Raw genomic sequence first — 16,387 nt, 5'->3', positions numbered from 1 at the left:
AGTATTATATTTGTAAGAAATATAATAGTACATTTTTCTATTTTCCCCACAGCTAGCTAGGGTGACTCAACCTATGCTTTTGATGAAGTGCAGCCTCCGTTTTGAATTAAACAGTGCATCATGAATGAGCTGCCCCATAATCATTCACTTAAAAAATCCCTCCCATCTGCTTCTGCCAATGGGTCAGTTGCCATAGAAAGGGTGGCATAATTATATGGTATGGGCACAGCAAAGTGGGAGTCGGGAGACCCAGGTCATCGTCATAGCTCTTAGAGTACCACTGTGGCCTCAGACAAGTTGCTTAATCTCTCTAAACCTTATTTTTAATTAATAGCATATTGAGGGTACTGGGTAACATGTTGTTGAGGAAGATTTTCATCTCTAAAATTCTGTGACATTATTAAAATGTTTATTGCATGTAAATCACTTGATAGTTATGAATAAATGAGAATATTTATTCTTATACATTAGCTATGCAATATTTGGCATAACACATAGCCAAAGCAGTCAAGAAGCTTATCTCATATTTAAATAGGCTTTTAACTTCTAGAAGGCACAAAATTCTCAATGAAGATAATTTCATTAACTATACCTTAAAAATCTGAAAAGTACACTGAGCTGACCACTCTACATCCTTTTATTAGGTTGCTTTTAATTTACTACTCGGTTGGTCTGTAATTCTGTGGGTGTTAGATTTTGTTGTTGTTTAAGAACAGTTTATTGATTTTTAGAGAGAGAGGAAGGGAGAACAGAGAAACCATTGTGAGAGCACAACATTGATCGGCTGCCTCCTGTATGTCCCCACCATGGGATTGAACCTACAACTTGAGCATGTGCCCTACTGGGAATCGAACCAGCAACCTTTTGGTGCACAGGACAATGCCCAACCAACTGAGCCACACCAGCCAAGGTGTGGGTATTAGATTTTGAATGCTAGGTGGCACCCTGGTAAAAGCATGGTTTTTAGAGTCAGGGAGACCTGAGTTTGAACTCCAGCATTTTACTGTGGACAAGAAGAGAGAAGATTCATATTTTTCTCATCTGCGAAATGGGGATGATAATGCCTATTTCTTGAGCTTCCCTCTATTCAGATGGGAACACTTGTGGACTGTGTAGCACAGAACTTGTGGCAGGTGCTAAAGCAAGGAAGAAACTCACTAACACTTTTTATAAAGTAAAAGGCAAAACCAATGTTCCCTTTCACCCTAATTCTACTCCCCAGAGGTAACTAGGAAGGAAATCATGCTAGAGTTTAGACAGAAGCATGCCACAGTTTAAGTTCTGCCAGAAGCAGATAAAATTTGTTAAAAGCAACATTTACTTTCACTACTCGGCATCTCCCAGGCACACCTGTGCTGTCCCATCTCTGTCCACTGGCACGTCCTTGTCCTTCCCCTCCTCTCCTCATAAGCACCCACAGGAAGCTCTCTGTGCACACTCTCTGATCACCCCGCTGTCCGTCTCTCCTCATGCTCTGACCGTCAGACCCCTTCCTCTCGTCCTCCTTTCATATCGTGCTGTGTCCAGGCGGGTCTTGTAAGACTGCAAGTGCCTTGGAGACAGGGTCTTTGTTGTCTGAAACTTTACAACAATGTACGTATACTATCTAACACTGTTCCTTCCACACATTAGCTGCTAGTTAATAAACATAGTTTAAAATTGTGCAAAATATTTGAAAACATTAGAAAATAACTGGTGAGATTTTGATTCCAAAGATGGAAAATTCGAAGTCACGTTTCTAAAATAAAGGCATTTGATCATTCTGGAAAACCCCCTATTCATCTTGAGCCATATACAGTTTTTGCAGACCTCCCGGGAGTCATCTCTGATAGAGGAATCCATATGCAGGAGAGGAAGGAAGAAGGAAACTGCTATAAGATGCACTCCCCAGACTAGGTAGCAGGCCCCTCCCCCCAAACCCCATCCCTCATCAACTCACAAGAATGGGAAGAAAGAGGAAACCACTGCCTGTGCTTTCTTTGTCAATAAACACCAACTGAAATTTTACAAAGCAAACGCTTCTTAATGAAGCGAACTTGACACTGCCGCCGCGAGCAGGCAGCTGAGCACGGGAATCATGTCCACAGTGAGGCAGGTACATAGGGGCGGCAGAGGAGACTGTGAGCATGAGGTGCTCCCATAACCCCCTTTCTCCCCTCAGTCCTCCTGCAGCCTGTGCCAAGTGCGTCATGGGTGGAAAAGGCCATTTTCAATCTAAATCTTGTTTCAGATTAATAAGCAAACATTTTCTTGCTTATTATGCAATTTATCACGATGAAAATTACATTGAACTCCTCAAGGCTAAATGCTGATGCATTCATTTATTCGGAGCGGTGTATAGAGTCATACTAATCTTCATGACAGAAAAGGATATAATAGCAAGGTGTAAATTACTTACCGGAAAACTATAGTATTTGTGTCTGTAGACATACTACATGTAGATAAAACATAAGTGCATCTTTATGTTTGCTGATAAAAGTTTCATGTAAATGTATCCAAAAATAAAATATTAAATACAAAACCTAAAATAAAGAAAGGCCTACCACTTCTCTTCCTAGGCAACAAAATAAGAGTGGATACTCTTGAAATTGTGTTTAGTTCCGATTTGAAAATAATCAAAAATATTAAATCAAAGTAAAATTTTAGACAATCAAAAGGTGTGAAAGGCTTCCTAGGACACCCAGGGAGCTGTGGTCAGCAGCCAGCACGGGGCTCTTTGGAGGGTGTGCATGGCACCCACAGCCAGGGAAGGGCAAAGGCTGGAAACACGTTCTGGTGCTTTGCTCAAAGGCCAGCTGCCTCTTACTATGGCCACAAACTCAAGAGGGCTCATATTTCCTCCTAATCCTTAAAGTCAGTCGAGAACCTTCCGACCTTCAGTATCCATAAACTATGCTGGCTCCCACTATGTCGAAATGTTCATTCTAGAAATGGGCAGGACCTGATTTGCTGAGCACCAGGACAATGACCCTGCACTACCACCAGGTAGGTAGCATTTCATCTTTTAGCTAATACTCTTCTAAGCACTTTGCAAATATAAACTTGTTTCATAGCAACCTTCTGAAGTAGGTACTTTAATTAGCCCCAAGTATAGTTGGAACTGAGAGAAGAGATGAAGTAATTTGCTGAAGGGCATACAGCCAGGGAGGCACCCAGGTGAAGTTGGGGAGCATGGAGCTATGAGGTGATAGGGAGGACAGCTGCCTATGTTTGAAATAAATACCTGCCTCCTACCAATCAGTCCTGGGATTTGGGGCTGGGCATGTCCGGTCTGTAGACAAAGTCAAGCCTTCAAGTCTAGGCTTCACTTGTTTGTCTGGTCCCCACTTTCTGAGCCCAGAGCAGTGTCAGAAAGACTACAGTCCCAAGCATGCTGGAACAGAAGAGAACTTGGGGTCTGAGAAAGGCAACCAAGAATAAAAGGGCAGAGAACCCGAGGTTTTTGTTAAAGATTAACCATGATAAGAATGAAACTCCAATCATTGAGAAGATCAAAGAGGTGATCAGATTTACACTAAGAGGGACATCATGGGACAGTTCCAGAATTCCTACCACTAGGCATTCACACTCACAAACAGAAAGAAGTGCTGGTGAGGATGCAGAGAAAATGGAACGCTTGTGCATAGCTGGTAGGAATGCAAAAACGGTGGAGCCACTGTGGGAAATAGTGGTTCCTCAATAATAATTTAAACATAGAATTACCATATGACTCAACAATTCCATTGAAAATAGGTATTCAAACCAATACCTGTGCATGAATGTTCATAGCATCATTGTTTACAATAGGCAAAAGGTAGAAACAACCCAAATGTCCATCTACAGATAAGTGGATAAAAACAAAATGTGGTACATCCATTAAATGGAATATTATCCAACTATAGAAAGGAAGTTATTAATACATGCTACAACATGAATGAACCTTGGAAAGATGCTAAGTGAAAGAAGCCAGACACAAAAGGCCACATATTGCATAATTGCACTTAAATGAAATTTTCAGAATAGGCACATTCATAGATAGAAAACATTAGTGACTGCCAAGGACTGGGTGGGGGTGGGAGTGGGGAGAATAGGGAGTGGTTGCTTAATGGATACGGAGTTTCCATTTGGAGCAACTACTATGGGAACTTAGAGCAGTGATGGCTGCATAACCTTGTGAATGCACTTAATGTCACAGAATCATTGCTTTAAGATGACTATAGTGGCAAGTTTAATGTTATGAGCATTATATCACCAAAAAAAGGGGGGGGGGCTTCCTCCAGGAATCAGGAGGCTGAATTCTCAAGTCAACACTACCCTCTCCCACCCACCCCCCGACCCACACTCCTAGCCATTCCTGACCAAGTGTTTCCATTTAGTTCATTTTAGCAAGTCCCTCAGCTCATCTTCCTACTCCATTACTGTCATCATTGCTCCCTAGATCATTGCAACCTCCTATGACTGGTCTTTTACTGTGTGCAAGTAAAACCTCAATAAAGGCGATTTAAAAATCAAAATGAGTACAAAGAAATAATGCCCCAAACTATCTGGTCACACATTCTATTAGTAAAGCAATTTGGGAAATACAGTTTTCCTTATAAATGATGTTTATACTATCATTAGCTAACAATCACAATAAACAATTTTAAAATTGTTACTGACTGATCATTCATGGGCTCAATGCTAAATCCCAATGGTGTTAAAATTACAGGAACAAACTTCCCTTTCATTGTCCACATCCAAAATTTCACATATTGAGAAAACACACAATTTATAAAGGGTAATCGCTGGCAACAAAAACCAATCGCATTAACTGGAACGGAGCACGTACTTGGCCAGCTGCTTCTCAGCGTCAGCACAGAGTTCCAGCAGCCCCATGAGGACGGCAGACACATCCATGTAAGGCTCCCACACGGTGAACCCGCGTCCAATCAGATCGATGGCTGTTCTCCGGATGGTACTGTGCGGAGGAAGCTTGGGGCTCGGCGGCTGGAGCAGAAGAAACGTCAGTGCTTTGCCTAAAATTACAAAATAAAAGGCAGAGCAATAAAGTAATATTACTTTTGTGATGTTTTCTTTCAAGCATATTTTCAAAATGTAAACCACTTTGGATTTCTTTCTTTTCTTTAACCGAAAAAGGGTTTTGAACAGAGAGATAGATTATGAGAGATCTTGAGTTTAGTATGTGACTGAGCATTATGTAGGTGACAATATTTCATACCATATTCTGAAGTGTTTTAATTTCATAAAAAGTACATATAAATAAGTATACACAACTTCAAAACCAATCAGTGATCCTAAATTTCCAATGTTTCTCCCTATTAAGCATTTTGCAAGATGCAGATGGCTTCAAATGATAGACTATGGGGTTTCTTCACCTTTCTTCTGCATCTAACAGAATTCACATGTCAAACACTTCCCACCGTGACACCTCTCATTACAAACAATGTTCACCCACAGGGTGAGGGATGGAGAAGGCAGAGCATGTAGCGTGAAAAAGTGTTCCCTCCTAAGTGTGTACCTCCTGCACTTCCTGGTGTTATTGAGTATGAGGGTGTCAGGTGTGCAGGAAATTCTTCATGCAGTTGGTTAAATTAAATGCAGCTTGCCCAGCCAGTGTGGCTCAGTGGATGAGCATTGACCTATAAACCAGGAGGTCACGGTTCGATTCCCGGTCAGGGCACATGCCCGGGTTTCGGGCTCGATCCCCAGTAGAAGATGTGCAGGAGGCAGCTGATCAATGATTCTCTCTCATCATTGATGTTTCTAGCTCTCTCCCTCTCCATTCCTCTCTGAAATGAATAATAATAATAATAAAAAACAAATACAGCTCATATGATGTCTAAATCTGTTGAAATGATCTAGATTTTAATTAACATGTCCTACTTTCTGGTGAAGACAATGCTGACAGTTTGTACACATGCGCCCAGTGGCACTTAAGCTGCAGAAGCCCTTCTCCTTCAAAAGGCATTCTGACATTTAAAAAAGAAAAGCATGAGAGACTGTGAAGAGCAAACTGCAATTTAGAAGAGTTTTTTTTTTTTTTTGGTGTGTTTGTTCTTTGAGAGAAAGAGACAAAAACAGTTTATAAATCATCCAATAGTAGACTGGGTAGGGGAGCACAGGCTTCAGATTTAAGACAGAGGATTAACCACAGTTTCATAACTTATTAGGGGGCAGGCTTAGGATGGGACTCAGTGAGCCTCAGTTTTCCTGCCTGTAAAATGGGGATAATTATAGTTAACTCTTATGAAGCATCTGAGTGTGAAATGAATGTTGCCATAAGTGGCAGTCAGGGCTTAGTATGAAAAACATGTTGAGCTGGTTTGTCTTCAAAAGTAGGAACGTGGCATATAAACTTCAGTGCATTCAACAACGACAAACACTTATGTTATGGCCGACTGCTGAGTGAGAATGGTTGAAAAGGAAGCGAAGAGAGGGAAAGGGCATTGCAGAGCCAGGACAAGCGTCCGTGGCTGCAGTCTGTAAGTTAGCGGATCTGAGCTTCTTCTCTGTACAGACCCTTCAAGAATCTGTTGAAAGCCATTGGTCCTTTCCTCAGGCAACTACATACATATACTTATCTACCAAATTCTGCAGAAAATATCTCAGGAGGCCATGGCCCTTGGTCTAACACTGCCTGCAGTAAACAAAAAAGATACCTATATAGGGAAAGCCTCCTTGAGAAACCATCCCCCGACTCATACTTCATTCATGCATGCATTTGTAAATTTTACTCTCACACTTAGCCATGTAAATGTATGGAAAGCTTCAAGTTTTGTGGATCACAAGAATATACACTCCTTTAAAAGGGTGGTCTATTGTTCTCCATTGTCTGCCAGCACTTGTGTGCCCTGTACCACAGGATGTTTTTAAATGCAAGCATTTCTGCGCACTTCCCTTTTCCTCAGCAGGTGCCTTGAGGGTAGGACTGTGTTTCATATAACTTTGTGTCTCCCCAAACACCAAGCACAGAGCTTCGCACACATTATGGACCTAAACGGGAAGATAGGTCTGCCTTTACGGCATGCACATTTCTAATGCAGCTCCCTGCCCCAGCTTGTCAGAATAATACTTCAAAATGTCCACAAGTCTACCACTTTCTGTGTCTTCTTTACTACTAGGGGCTGCAGACAAACCTCCCCCGCTGTTCCCTGTGGACGCCCCGAAACACCGCGGAGATGGCTTCCAATCTAAGGGCTAGGGCTCCCTGGAGGTGTATCCTGGGTAAGTGATATTGCAAAGGGGAAGTGAAGTTCCCTGAGTACCATGTTTTATAGCATTTCAATCATCATTTTCCTTAACTGCCCTCTCCCCGTTCTGTTCTGTATTCGTGACAGGGGAGAGCACTCTGGCAATAGAGGGACCTGGCTGGTTTTTCTGCGGTGAGAACTCTAGAGGCAGCTTCCTCACCACTCTGACAATTTCTTTTCTGGTGAGCAATAATAAACAATAAGTGGCCGATTTCTTGCTATTTTCCATCATTTTCCTGACAAAGTTGGAAGCCCAGCCTAGGGGATGTGATCACTTGCCCTCCGATGAAATGACAGAGAAGGGAAAACAGTAAGGGTTCTCTGAAAGACCCCTGGCCCTGTATGGCCACAGCAAAGGGTGACCCTCCCCCCCTCAGAGCGAGGATGCCCAGCCCAGCAGGAAATGCAGGTTCCCTGTGGCCCGTCACCCCTCCCCCTAAATCACTTCTCGCAAACAAACGTCTCCTCCAGCATCTCTCCCTCTTTAGCTCTCCTCCAAGTCTCTGGTAACACAGGGCACAGATCCCCTCAGCTCTAGCAGGCCAGGGTGGGGCATCGAGAGAAGCAGAGAGAAAAATGGCCTGTTTAACTCTATCCCCAGTGGGGGGTGTGCAGGAGGCAGCCAATCAATTATTCTCTCTCATCATTGATGTTTCTATCTCTCTCTCCCTCTTTCTTCCTCTCTGAAATCAATAAAAATATTTTAAAAAATAAAATAAAATTCCACATCTGTCTCTGACAACTTATTCCAAACAAGACATATAAATAATAAAAGATAAGAGGATTTACAAGTTAAAACTTTGGTTTCCAGCCTTGTTGATGAATAGGATCCTTACGACTTTAATGCTACCAGCATTAATGACACTTATGTTCTGAAAAAACAATCTAGGATGCCTAAGACTTCAAACTTCCTAATCACATATTCTTCTTGCTGACACCAAGGAACCAACCTTTAAAAAATGGTATGATAATAAAAAGGGATAGATAAATGTATGCTTTCCTCAACTTATATTCTCAAATTTAGGGTTGATTTAACTTACAATTCCAAATAATGTAGGTGTTCTGCAAAATGGACCATGGTGATAAAAAAGCTAAAATTAAGATGACAGTACCTTTCCTATTGATAGAAAAAGTCTCATGACTAGAATTTTGTGAATTTGAACTTTACCTGTCAGAATTTTCTTAAGTGTTTGGTACCCAATAAAGGTTGTATTTTAACATGTACAGGATAGACTCTACATTTGCACAGAAATACAAATTGACTTATTTTACATAAATGCCCCCCTTCAGTATCCCATAGTGACTCACTGAGTAAGCACGTGGGCAACGATCTGCCATCATAACTAACTCCTTCATAAAAACTCTCCAGTGGCAGTATTAAGAAAAAGTCTCATGACTAGAATTTTGTGAATTTGAACTTTACCCGTCAGAATTTTCTTAAGTGTTTGGTACCCAATAAAGGTTGTATTTTAACATGTACAGGATAGACTCTACATTTGCACAGAAATACAAATTGACTTATTTTACATAAATGCCCCACTGCAGTATTCCATAGTGCCTCAGAGTAAGCACATGGGCAACGATCCGCCATCATAACTAACTCCTTCATAAAAACTCTCCTGTGGCAGTATTCACAGAACTTAACCGAGGCACTGAACCCCATCTCGGGGATTTGAAAAGGCTTCCGGGAAAGGTGACTTCTATACCAAAACCTAATGCATAGGTAGGAATTAGCCACTCAGAAAGGAAGAGTAGGGAAAGAAACCACTCCAGGCAGAGAGAATAGCATGCCTAAAGACCAGGTGATGAGCAAGAATATAGCAGGATCAAGGGATTATGCAAAGTTCAACATGGCTGAAAATGTTGTTGGGGGAGGGAAGGGATTTCGGCAATGGCAAGGGGGAAGGAGCGCAAGGTGGATGGAATGTAGCGGTGAGACATGAGGCAGGACAGGTTCTTAGAGCCTGATCACAAAGGCCATCTGTGCCATGCGAAGAGTCTGTTTATTCTGGTGACAATGGGAACCACTGGAAAGTTTTAATCCAAAAAGGAGTATGATCAGATTTTCATTTTAGAAATCAATGTTTAGACTATCTTGTGACTAGAAGAGGGCAAGCCCTATTGCCTTTTAATTGTGATCTCTCATCCCCAGACAAATGGATTAATTAGAATCACAGAATTTTCTAGTTAAAAGGGCTTTGGGAAAACCTGATCTATTCCTATGCTTTGGATGAAATAACTGAGAACCATAGTAGGTAAGAGGCAATATTTTATTCATGACACTACCCAGCTATGGATTCAAAACTTATATACTTTATGATTAATCTCTTCCTCCCTCTGAATTACAAAATACATGAAGCTGCTGTTATCAGTGTCTCTACAAAACAGATTAAATAAATTATAGGTTTTATCTTTTCTCATACAATGAGAAGGTTGCTGTACCTTGTTCAACAGCTAAATATAGCCATACTAAGTTCCTCTGATTATCTTGGTTGTAACTTAGTTGAATCATGGTCTGCATCTTCCTTATTGTCCACCCAGCACTGCATCTTCCTTACGGGCAGGAAGAAGTAAAAGGATGAAGGGCAAAAAACATGTGCCAGGTAAGTCAAGCCCCCTTTTAAAGTCTGATTACATTTCACTGGCCAGAATTATATCACACAATAATTACCCTCGTTTCAAGGAAAGATGGGAAATGTAGTTTGTGAGCTGGGCACACAGCTATCTTTAACAAAACTGAGTGGGGGTTTTTTGTTTTTGTTTTTAAGAATCATTGCTCATTTTCTTTCTCTTTTTTCAAATATATTATTATTGATTTCAGAGAGGAAGGGAGAGGGAACGAGAGACAGAAACATCAATGATGAGAGAAAATCATTGTTTGGCTGCCTCCTACATGCCTCCCAACTAGGGATCTAGCCTACAACCAAGGCATGTGCCCTGACAGCAAATTGAACCGTAACCTCCTGGTTCATAGGTGGATACTCAATCAGTGAGCCACACTGGCTGGGCCAAAACAGAATGGTACTGCATAGGTAGTTAGAAATTTCTGCCACATTTTCCCGCTTACCTTAGAATGAAATTCTTATTAATATAGCAATTATTATCCATACATTTAACAAAAAACAATAAAGCATCTCTTGAACTTTGTTCTACTGTCTAAAGTGAATTTTATTCACCTATTTTCATTTTATTTTATTACCTTTTCCTGTCTGCTAACTGAGTAAGTTTGCTGCGACATATGAAAATTAAAAAACAAAACAAAAACTTTAATGTTTGTCATAGGCTTAGCACAGTGGCTTATTTTTCAGTAAGTATCAGTACATACTGTTGCTTTGGCAAATACTAAAAATTACTTTATACTGTACCCAGCACAGTCAACAAAATTATACACAGATCAGAAATTTCCAAGAGTCTGCCATATACTTTGCCCGTGGCTCTATGGTGAAATGGTAAAATATAAACAATGTGTTAATAAATCCTTTTCATAAAGCTAAACTTTTTCAACTTAAAGGAGTGCTTTCTAAGGTTATATTCTTACTACATTGTGGTGAATAAAAGATTTTTTAAATAAAATGATGAAGAGGAAAAAAAATGATGAAGAGAGTAGTATTTTTTAATGTTTGTACTCAGCAGAATAAAAAAATTTAAAACATTGCTAAATACCCTCACATTTTATATTTGGAAATTTTACTGGCCTATGATATTGAAAACCTTGGAAACAGTGCTATTTATAATACACTACTGTCCCAAGAAACTATAAAGGTACCTTCTCCCACTATAATTATTACAACTAATAAGTCCTCCTACTGGTCACTGGCTCTTAACTGAGACTGCCAAGAGGCTCCTAACTCAGCTTGTTGCAGGGTGAAGTTCAGCATTATTCAAGTCAACCTGGGACCATATTCAAGGTCAAGTTCCCAAACTGGTCTTTCTTAACTGTAAGGTAGCTGAGTGGCACAAATACTGCGGCAGCTTTGGAGTAGGAACTCAGCGAGCAGCAGGCACTCCATCACCACCTCCCCCGTAATCTAGTCAAGTGTCCAAATGAACTACCAAAATGCAGACAGCCTCCAAACACTGGAAAACAAATCACAACCAAACCTTTTAAAAAGCAGAAAGCACAAACATCCAGCCTTGGATAAATCACAATTAACTGCGACCCTCTGGCAGCTGAGAGACTAATTCTGTTGTCATGCAGTCAAGAGTGATAACAATAGCTCATATTTTAGTGCTATTTTACCTCCAGCTTTGTGTGTGTGTTCCGACTTCAGTCTTACTGTTTTTAAAAAAGTGCTACAAAAGAGCAAAGCTGCAAGAAAATATTTACTCTTTGCTGTGACAGCAAAATGCAAAAGATGAGAAGAGGGTTGAGACAGAGACAACAAAATAAAGCCTGTATAAATAGTGGTCAAAAAGCTGAGAGTATTACACTGTGACTCACTTGTTGCTTTGCTCTGTTAAGATGAAATGTTGTCCAATCATAAACTGACCAATAAAAAACATTATTTTTTAAAATTTTTGTAGTATCTGGCTGGTTATAATGACCAGCTCTTTTAAAAGATTAATATACAAGCCTTTACACTAACATTCTCCCCACCCCCACCACACACACACACATACACAACTGCTATTACTTAGGTCATAATTTGTTTTTTGGAGTATTTATTTATCCTTATCACAAGCTACTTTATTAACACAGCTACATTTATTAAATGCCTATGATATGAAAACACTGTCAACTATAAAGAACTATAGTTATATATTTCTAGTCTGAGTATCAGATATTATTTTCAGCGTCATTCATTTGATTAAAAAAATAACACTTTTAGACTTCTTTTACTCACTGAAAACACACACTCAGAGTCAACTGCAATTATGTCCACTAAACAGAACACCTTTTAAACGAATTCAAACTTTTATTTTCCATAGAATCACAGATACTACTAAAATGATATGATCATGATATGAACATGAATCGGGTATTTTTTTTACCCAACTGTGTAGAAATAGCACTAATTAAGAAAAGTTCACTTTAAAAAGTTATTAAAAAAATCAATGACATTGTAACATTTTTCTCGAGCTCTCCATTTGTAATTTTCATTTCCTTTTCTTTTTTGGGGGGTGGAAGGGGGGTGAGTTTTCCCTCCCATGATGCTTTGCTAGACGCATGAAGACCTCACAGGAACCCTTGGTTACCTCACAGGCAATTTCTCTAACCAGCTGTGAGGAAGGAAGCAGCATTGGTCACTGAAGCGGCTGAAGGAGGAAACTACAGAACAAACAGTGCATTCAACGGGGACAGGGAACTGGGCTGCGGAGGGCATTTTCTTGGGCTTTGGTGCAGCCTAGGCCAGTCTACAGGTGTAGTTAAGACAAACTTGTTTCTCAAACTTAAAATAAAATTATGAATGAAGAAATGGCCACTAACCATCCTTGGCTCTGAATAGTAGAGAAGGGAAAAGGTCATATTAAAAAATACATTAATTAATAGCTCAATTACAAGGAAATTCCTGTGGGAGAATATATCATATGCACTTTAGACGAAACGAATTTATGATGATTTATGCCATTACAATGAGTGCAAATGAATTAATAATGATTGGCCACTTATTTCAAAGTGTAACCAAGAGAATGAAGCCTTTTTCCATTTGCTAATGTCCATCAAAGAGCAAGCCTGGCAGAGTGCTGTCTAGAATTCCATTCCTTTGCTTTATACAGGTACCTGATTTGATTAAAAATAATTCCAATGTAGAGTGCATTGTTTATGGATATGGAATAATTAACAAACATTTCTACAACTAGATGCTTTGCACTAATGCAGTTATTAAAAACCAATTTTAAACTTTTAACATCCTGCATGGCATTAAAAGCAAGTCATCATTTCTTTTAATAAAAAGCATAATATAACTTTGTTAAATTAGAAAATTCATTTGATAAAGATATTTTAAAACTCATTAATCTAATATTAGGTTAATCAAAACAGTCCTAATTCAAAGAATTAGCTGTCAAAGAGCAAGCCTGGCAGAGTGCTGTCTAGAATTCCATTCCTTTGCTTTATACAGGTACCTGATTTGATTAAAAATAATTCCAATGTAGAGTGCATTGTTCATGGATATGGAATAATTAACAAACATTTCTACAACTAGATGCTTTGCACTAATGCAGTTATTAAAAACCAATTTTAAACTTTTAACATCCTGCATGGCATTAAAAGCAAGTCATGATTTCTTTTAATAAAAAGCATAATATAACTTTGTTAAATTAGAAAATTCATTTGATAAAGATATTTTAAAACTCATTATCTAATATTAGGTTAATCAAAACAGTTCTAATTCAAAGTAATTAGCTGTTTCTTGTCCTATAATCAGAAGCATATAGAATTCAAAAGCTCCCTGATTCAAAGTATTTTTTCTGCTCTATTTTGAGTTATAAATTAACCAGGTTTTGATATAGGGTGACACTTAATCATCTTGCTTTGAGTAATTAATGTATTTCAGGTGGCAGACTAAAATAGACTGTGGTTGATAACAAGGGCTGATTGTTAGACAATCTGGCGGGGGGGGGCAACAATAAAGAAGTAAAATAACAAGAAGTTCATGATATCAAAGAAGTAAAAAAAACTTAAAATCTACCAAATCTTTAGTGAGTGGTCCAAACACTTTTATTTCCTGTTCCCAAAAGGTGTGGGGTTATTGAACGACATAAGCAGGAGGGGGGAGGGAAGGAGATAAGAGAACAAGGGTTTAAATTCCAGCTCTAGCACCTATTGGCTGAGTGACCCTTTAATTCATTCGATAGTTACTATAGTATCAGCTCCGTAATAGGCACTGCTTTAAGTGCAGGATGACAAAGTCTGTCTCATGAAGCTTATATTCTAGTTGGGACATAAAAACCAAATGAACACACATATACGGCAGGTAGTTCTAAGTCCTGTGAAGAAAAATAAAGCAGAGTAAGTGTCACAAGTGGTAAGAGGGAAGGACTCTGTGGAAGGTGACATTTGAACAGAGATCTGAGTGAAATGAAAGGGGCGTGTGCAGTCGCCTGAGTGCAGATGGTTGTGATGCCATGGGACTGAGCGATGCCATGGGACTGAGCGATGCCTCGGGAATGAGTGCAGGTGCAGCAGAACCTCCTGGCTGGAAAGAAGAGGAACGCCAACAGTGAGAACAAGTGGCTAATGAGACGAGAGAACCAGGAGAGGACAATGTCACGGAAAGCAAGGGAAGGGAAGTGTCAAGTTCCCACACAGCTGGAATCATGCCCTGGCAGGAGACAGAGACCAGGGCTGAGACTAGCTTACTGGGTCTGGTCATGCCTAAGGCACTGTCACCTAACTGAAAGGTTTCAGTGGAAATGAAAGCCAGGAGAGCCTGTGGAACAGACTCAGGGAAGAATGGTCGCCAAGGAAAGGAGGGAATGTAAAGGTAGTCAGAATATTGGTTATAGAATGGACACAATTATACTTTGATTTCTTATGACTACTGAGAAGTTAGCATCCATGTTACCTATAGCTATAGGATGAGAAATAAGATAAATGAGTATCTGACACATTAGGTATTGCTCACTGAACATGAATACAGTAGTATTCCATGTCCTGTGCATGGCCTCCATCAGCCTTCTCTGGGCTGATCACCTCCAGGAACCAACCAATCAGAGGGAGTCCCTGGCCTTCAAAGCAGAGACTGGCTCCAGGGATGAACTCCCCTAAGCCTGCAGCTTCACTCTGTCTGACCAGGAATGCATCTGCACCCTTTCTGTAGACCAGGCGGCATGCTGCGAGAGGACCTGCCAAACAGATTCCAGGGTTCTGAGGATGCAAATGGAACTCTCCACAGTAACCGACTCACCACGCAATCAGAAGGCTCACAATCAGTTATTTCATGGATTTGCACTACTCTAGCGCTTTTAGAATTTCATTATTATTTAAAAATGCATGAAATCAAAACAATGACATTCTCTAAGAAATAGCATTACTGTTATGGCAAAAAACACAAATGTTTCATGATATCTTCATTATTGCCCCTTGTTTTTAAATAATCCACAGAGACTATGTTAATAATCATTACAAGATAAATCGCAAGGTAATCTTCTAGGTAGTCTAGTGGAGATTAAAATTACATGAAAAATTACTTGGTCTCTTTTCTAATGACCACACTAAAATATCCCACTGGAACAAGGACCTGATGAATGTGAAGCCTTTACAGATGTGTAGTCCAAACCAGAAGTACATGCCCCTCGTAGACACTAAATAGTAAGTTGTGATATGGAGACTGGAGTTACCACAGGAAAAATAAACTCAGAATTGTGTTACATGCAGGCAGATGGACAAATACCAACATTCCCAATACAAGCACTCTAAATTTGCCTTTCTACACATTTATTTTATTGAAGTTGAGTAAGGAGGGGGGAAAAAAAGATGAACAAACAAGAGTCACTCTGCTGCCCGTTTCTCAGTCTGGACATCTTTGTTTAAGCTTTGACTTGGCTTAAATGAACGAATTAATATTGACAAAAACATCAACTAAGCTAATGAGTTGTTAGTTAAGGCAATAAACATGTCACATTAGAGTCAGCGCAGTAAAGAGGTAATTAGCCCTGCAAAAGCCCCGCTGATTGGAGCTGTTGAGATCCTCTGCTCTTAACCTTTGAGTCCATTATCTAACCCAGGAGTGGTGGCTATGTTAATGGGGACTCGCCAGGAAACAGCAGCCTTGCTGGAGCAGCTAAGCCTGCCCTGAGAATTCTGGGACCAAAGGGTGGTGGTGGGTTTGTTTACAAGAGAGCTAACAGCAAAACTCCCTGAAAAGCTGAAAGAGAGATCTTTTGGGAATAAATGTTAATGTCAAACAAAGAGAGAGGGCAAACGTATTTCCAAAGAATTATTTAGGGGGTATATGTATTTTTTAACAAATGCATACATAGCAATATGGTAAGTAACATACAATGTGACAAAGGAAATGTCACTCCAACTATTCAAGTCTCTCTCTTCTGCAAATAAGGATGCTCTGATCCCTTCAAGATAAACGGCCACAATATAGTGCATTCCTGACTATCTGAGTTATAGAAGCAACCAAGATCACAATTAAAATCACGGATAATAATTCCTATTCATTTAAGACAAAAAAGAAATATACATGGTATTACACTTCTGAAAT

At 39.8% G+C, this 16,387-nt stretch overlaps 1 protein-coding gene across 6 annotated transcripts in view; it reads right to left on the bottom strand.

Moving 5' to 3' along the window:
- Positions 1-16,387, bottom strand: part of WDR7 (WD repeat domain 7) — a 302,241-nt gene that overhangs the window by 79,656 nt on the left and 206,198 nt on the right. For all 6 annotated transcript variants that reach the window (XM_005873636.2, XM_005873634.2, XM_005873637.2 and 3 more), the window contains one exon: positions 4,808-4,994. In XM_005873636.2, the coding sequence (XP_005873698.1) occupies positions 4,808-4,994 (187 nt within the window). The remainder of the gene's footprint in view (positions 1-4,807; positions 4,995-16,387) is intronic.

Source organism: Myotis brandtii, unplaced genomic scaffold (assembly GCF_000412655.1).
Source record: "Myotis brandtii unplaced genomic scaffold, ASM41265v1 scaffold416, whole genome shotgun sequence".
Taxonomy (NCBI): Eukaryota; Metazoa; Chordata; class Mammalia; order Chiroptera; family Vespertilionidae; genus Myotis; species Myotis brandtii.
Note: the sequence above shows the minus strand (reverse complement) of the source record. Positions and strands in the feature narration are given on the sequence as shown.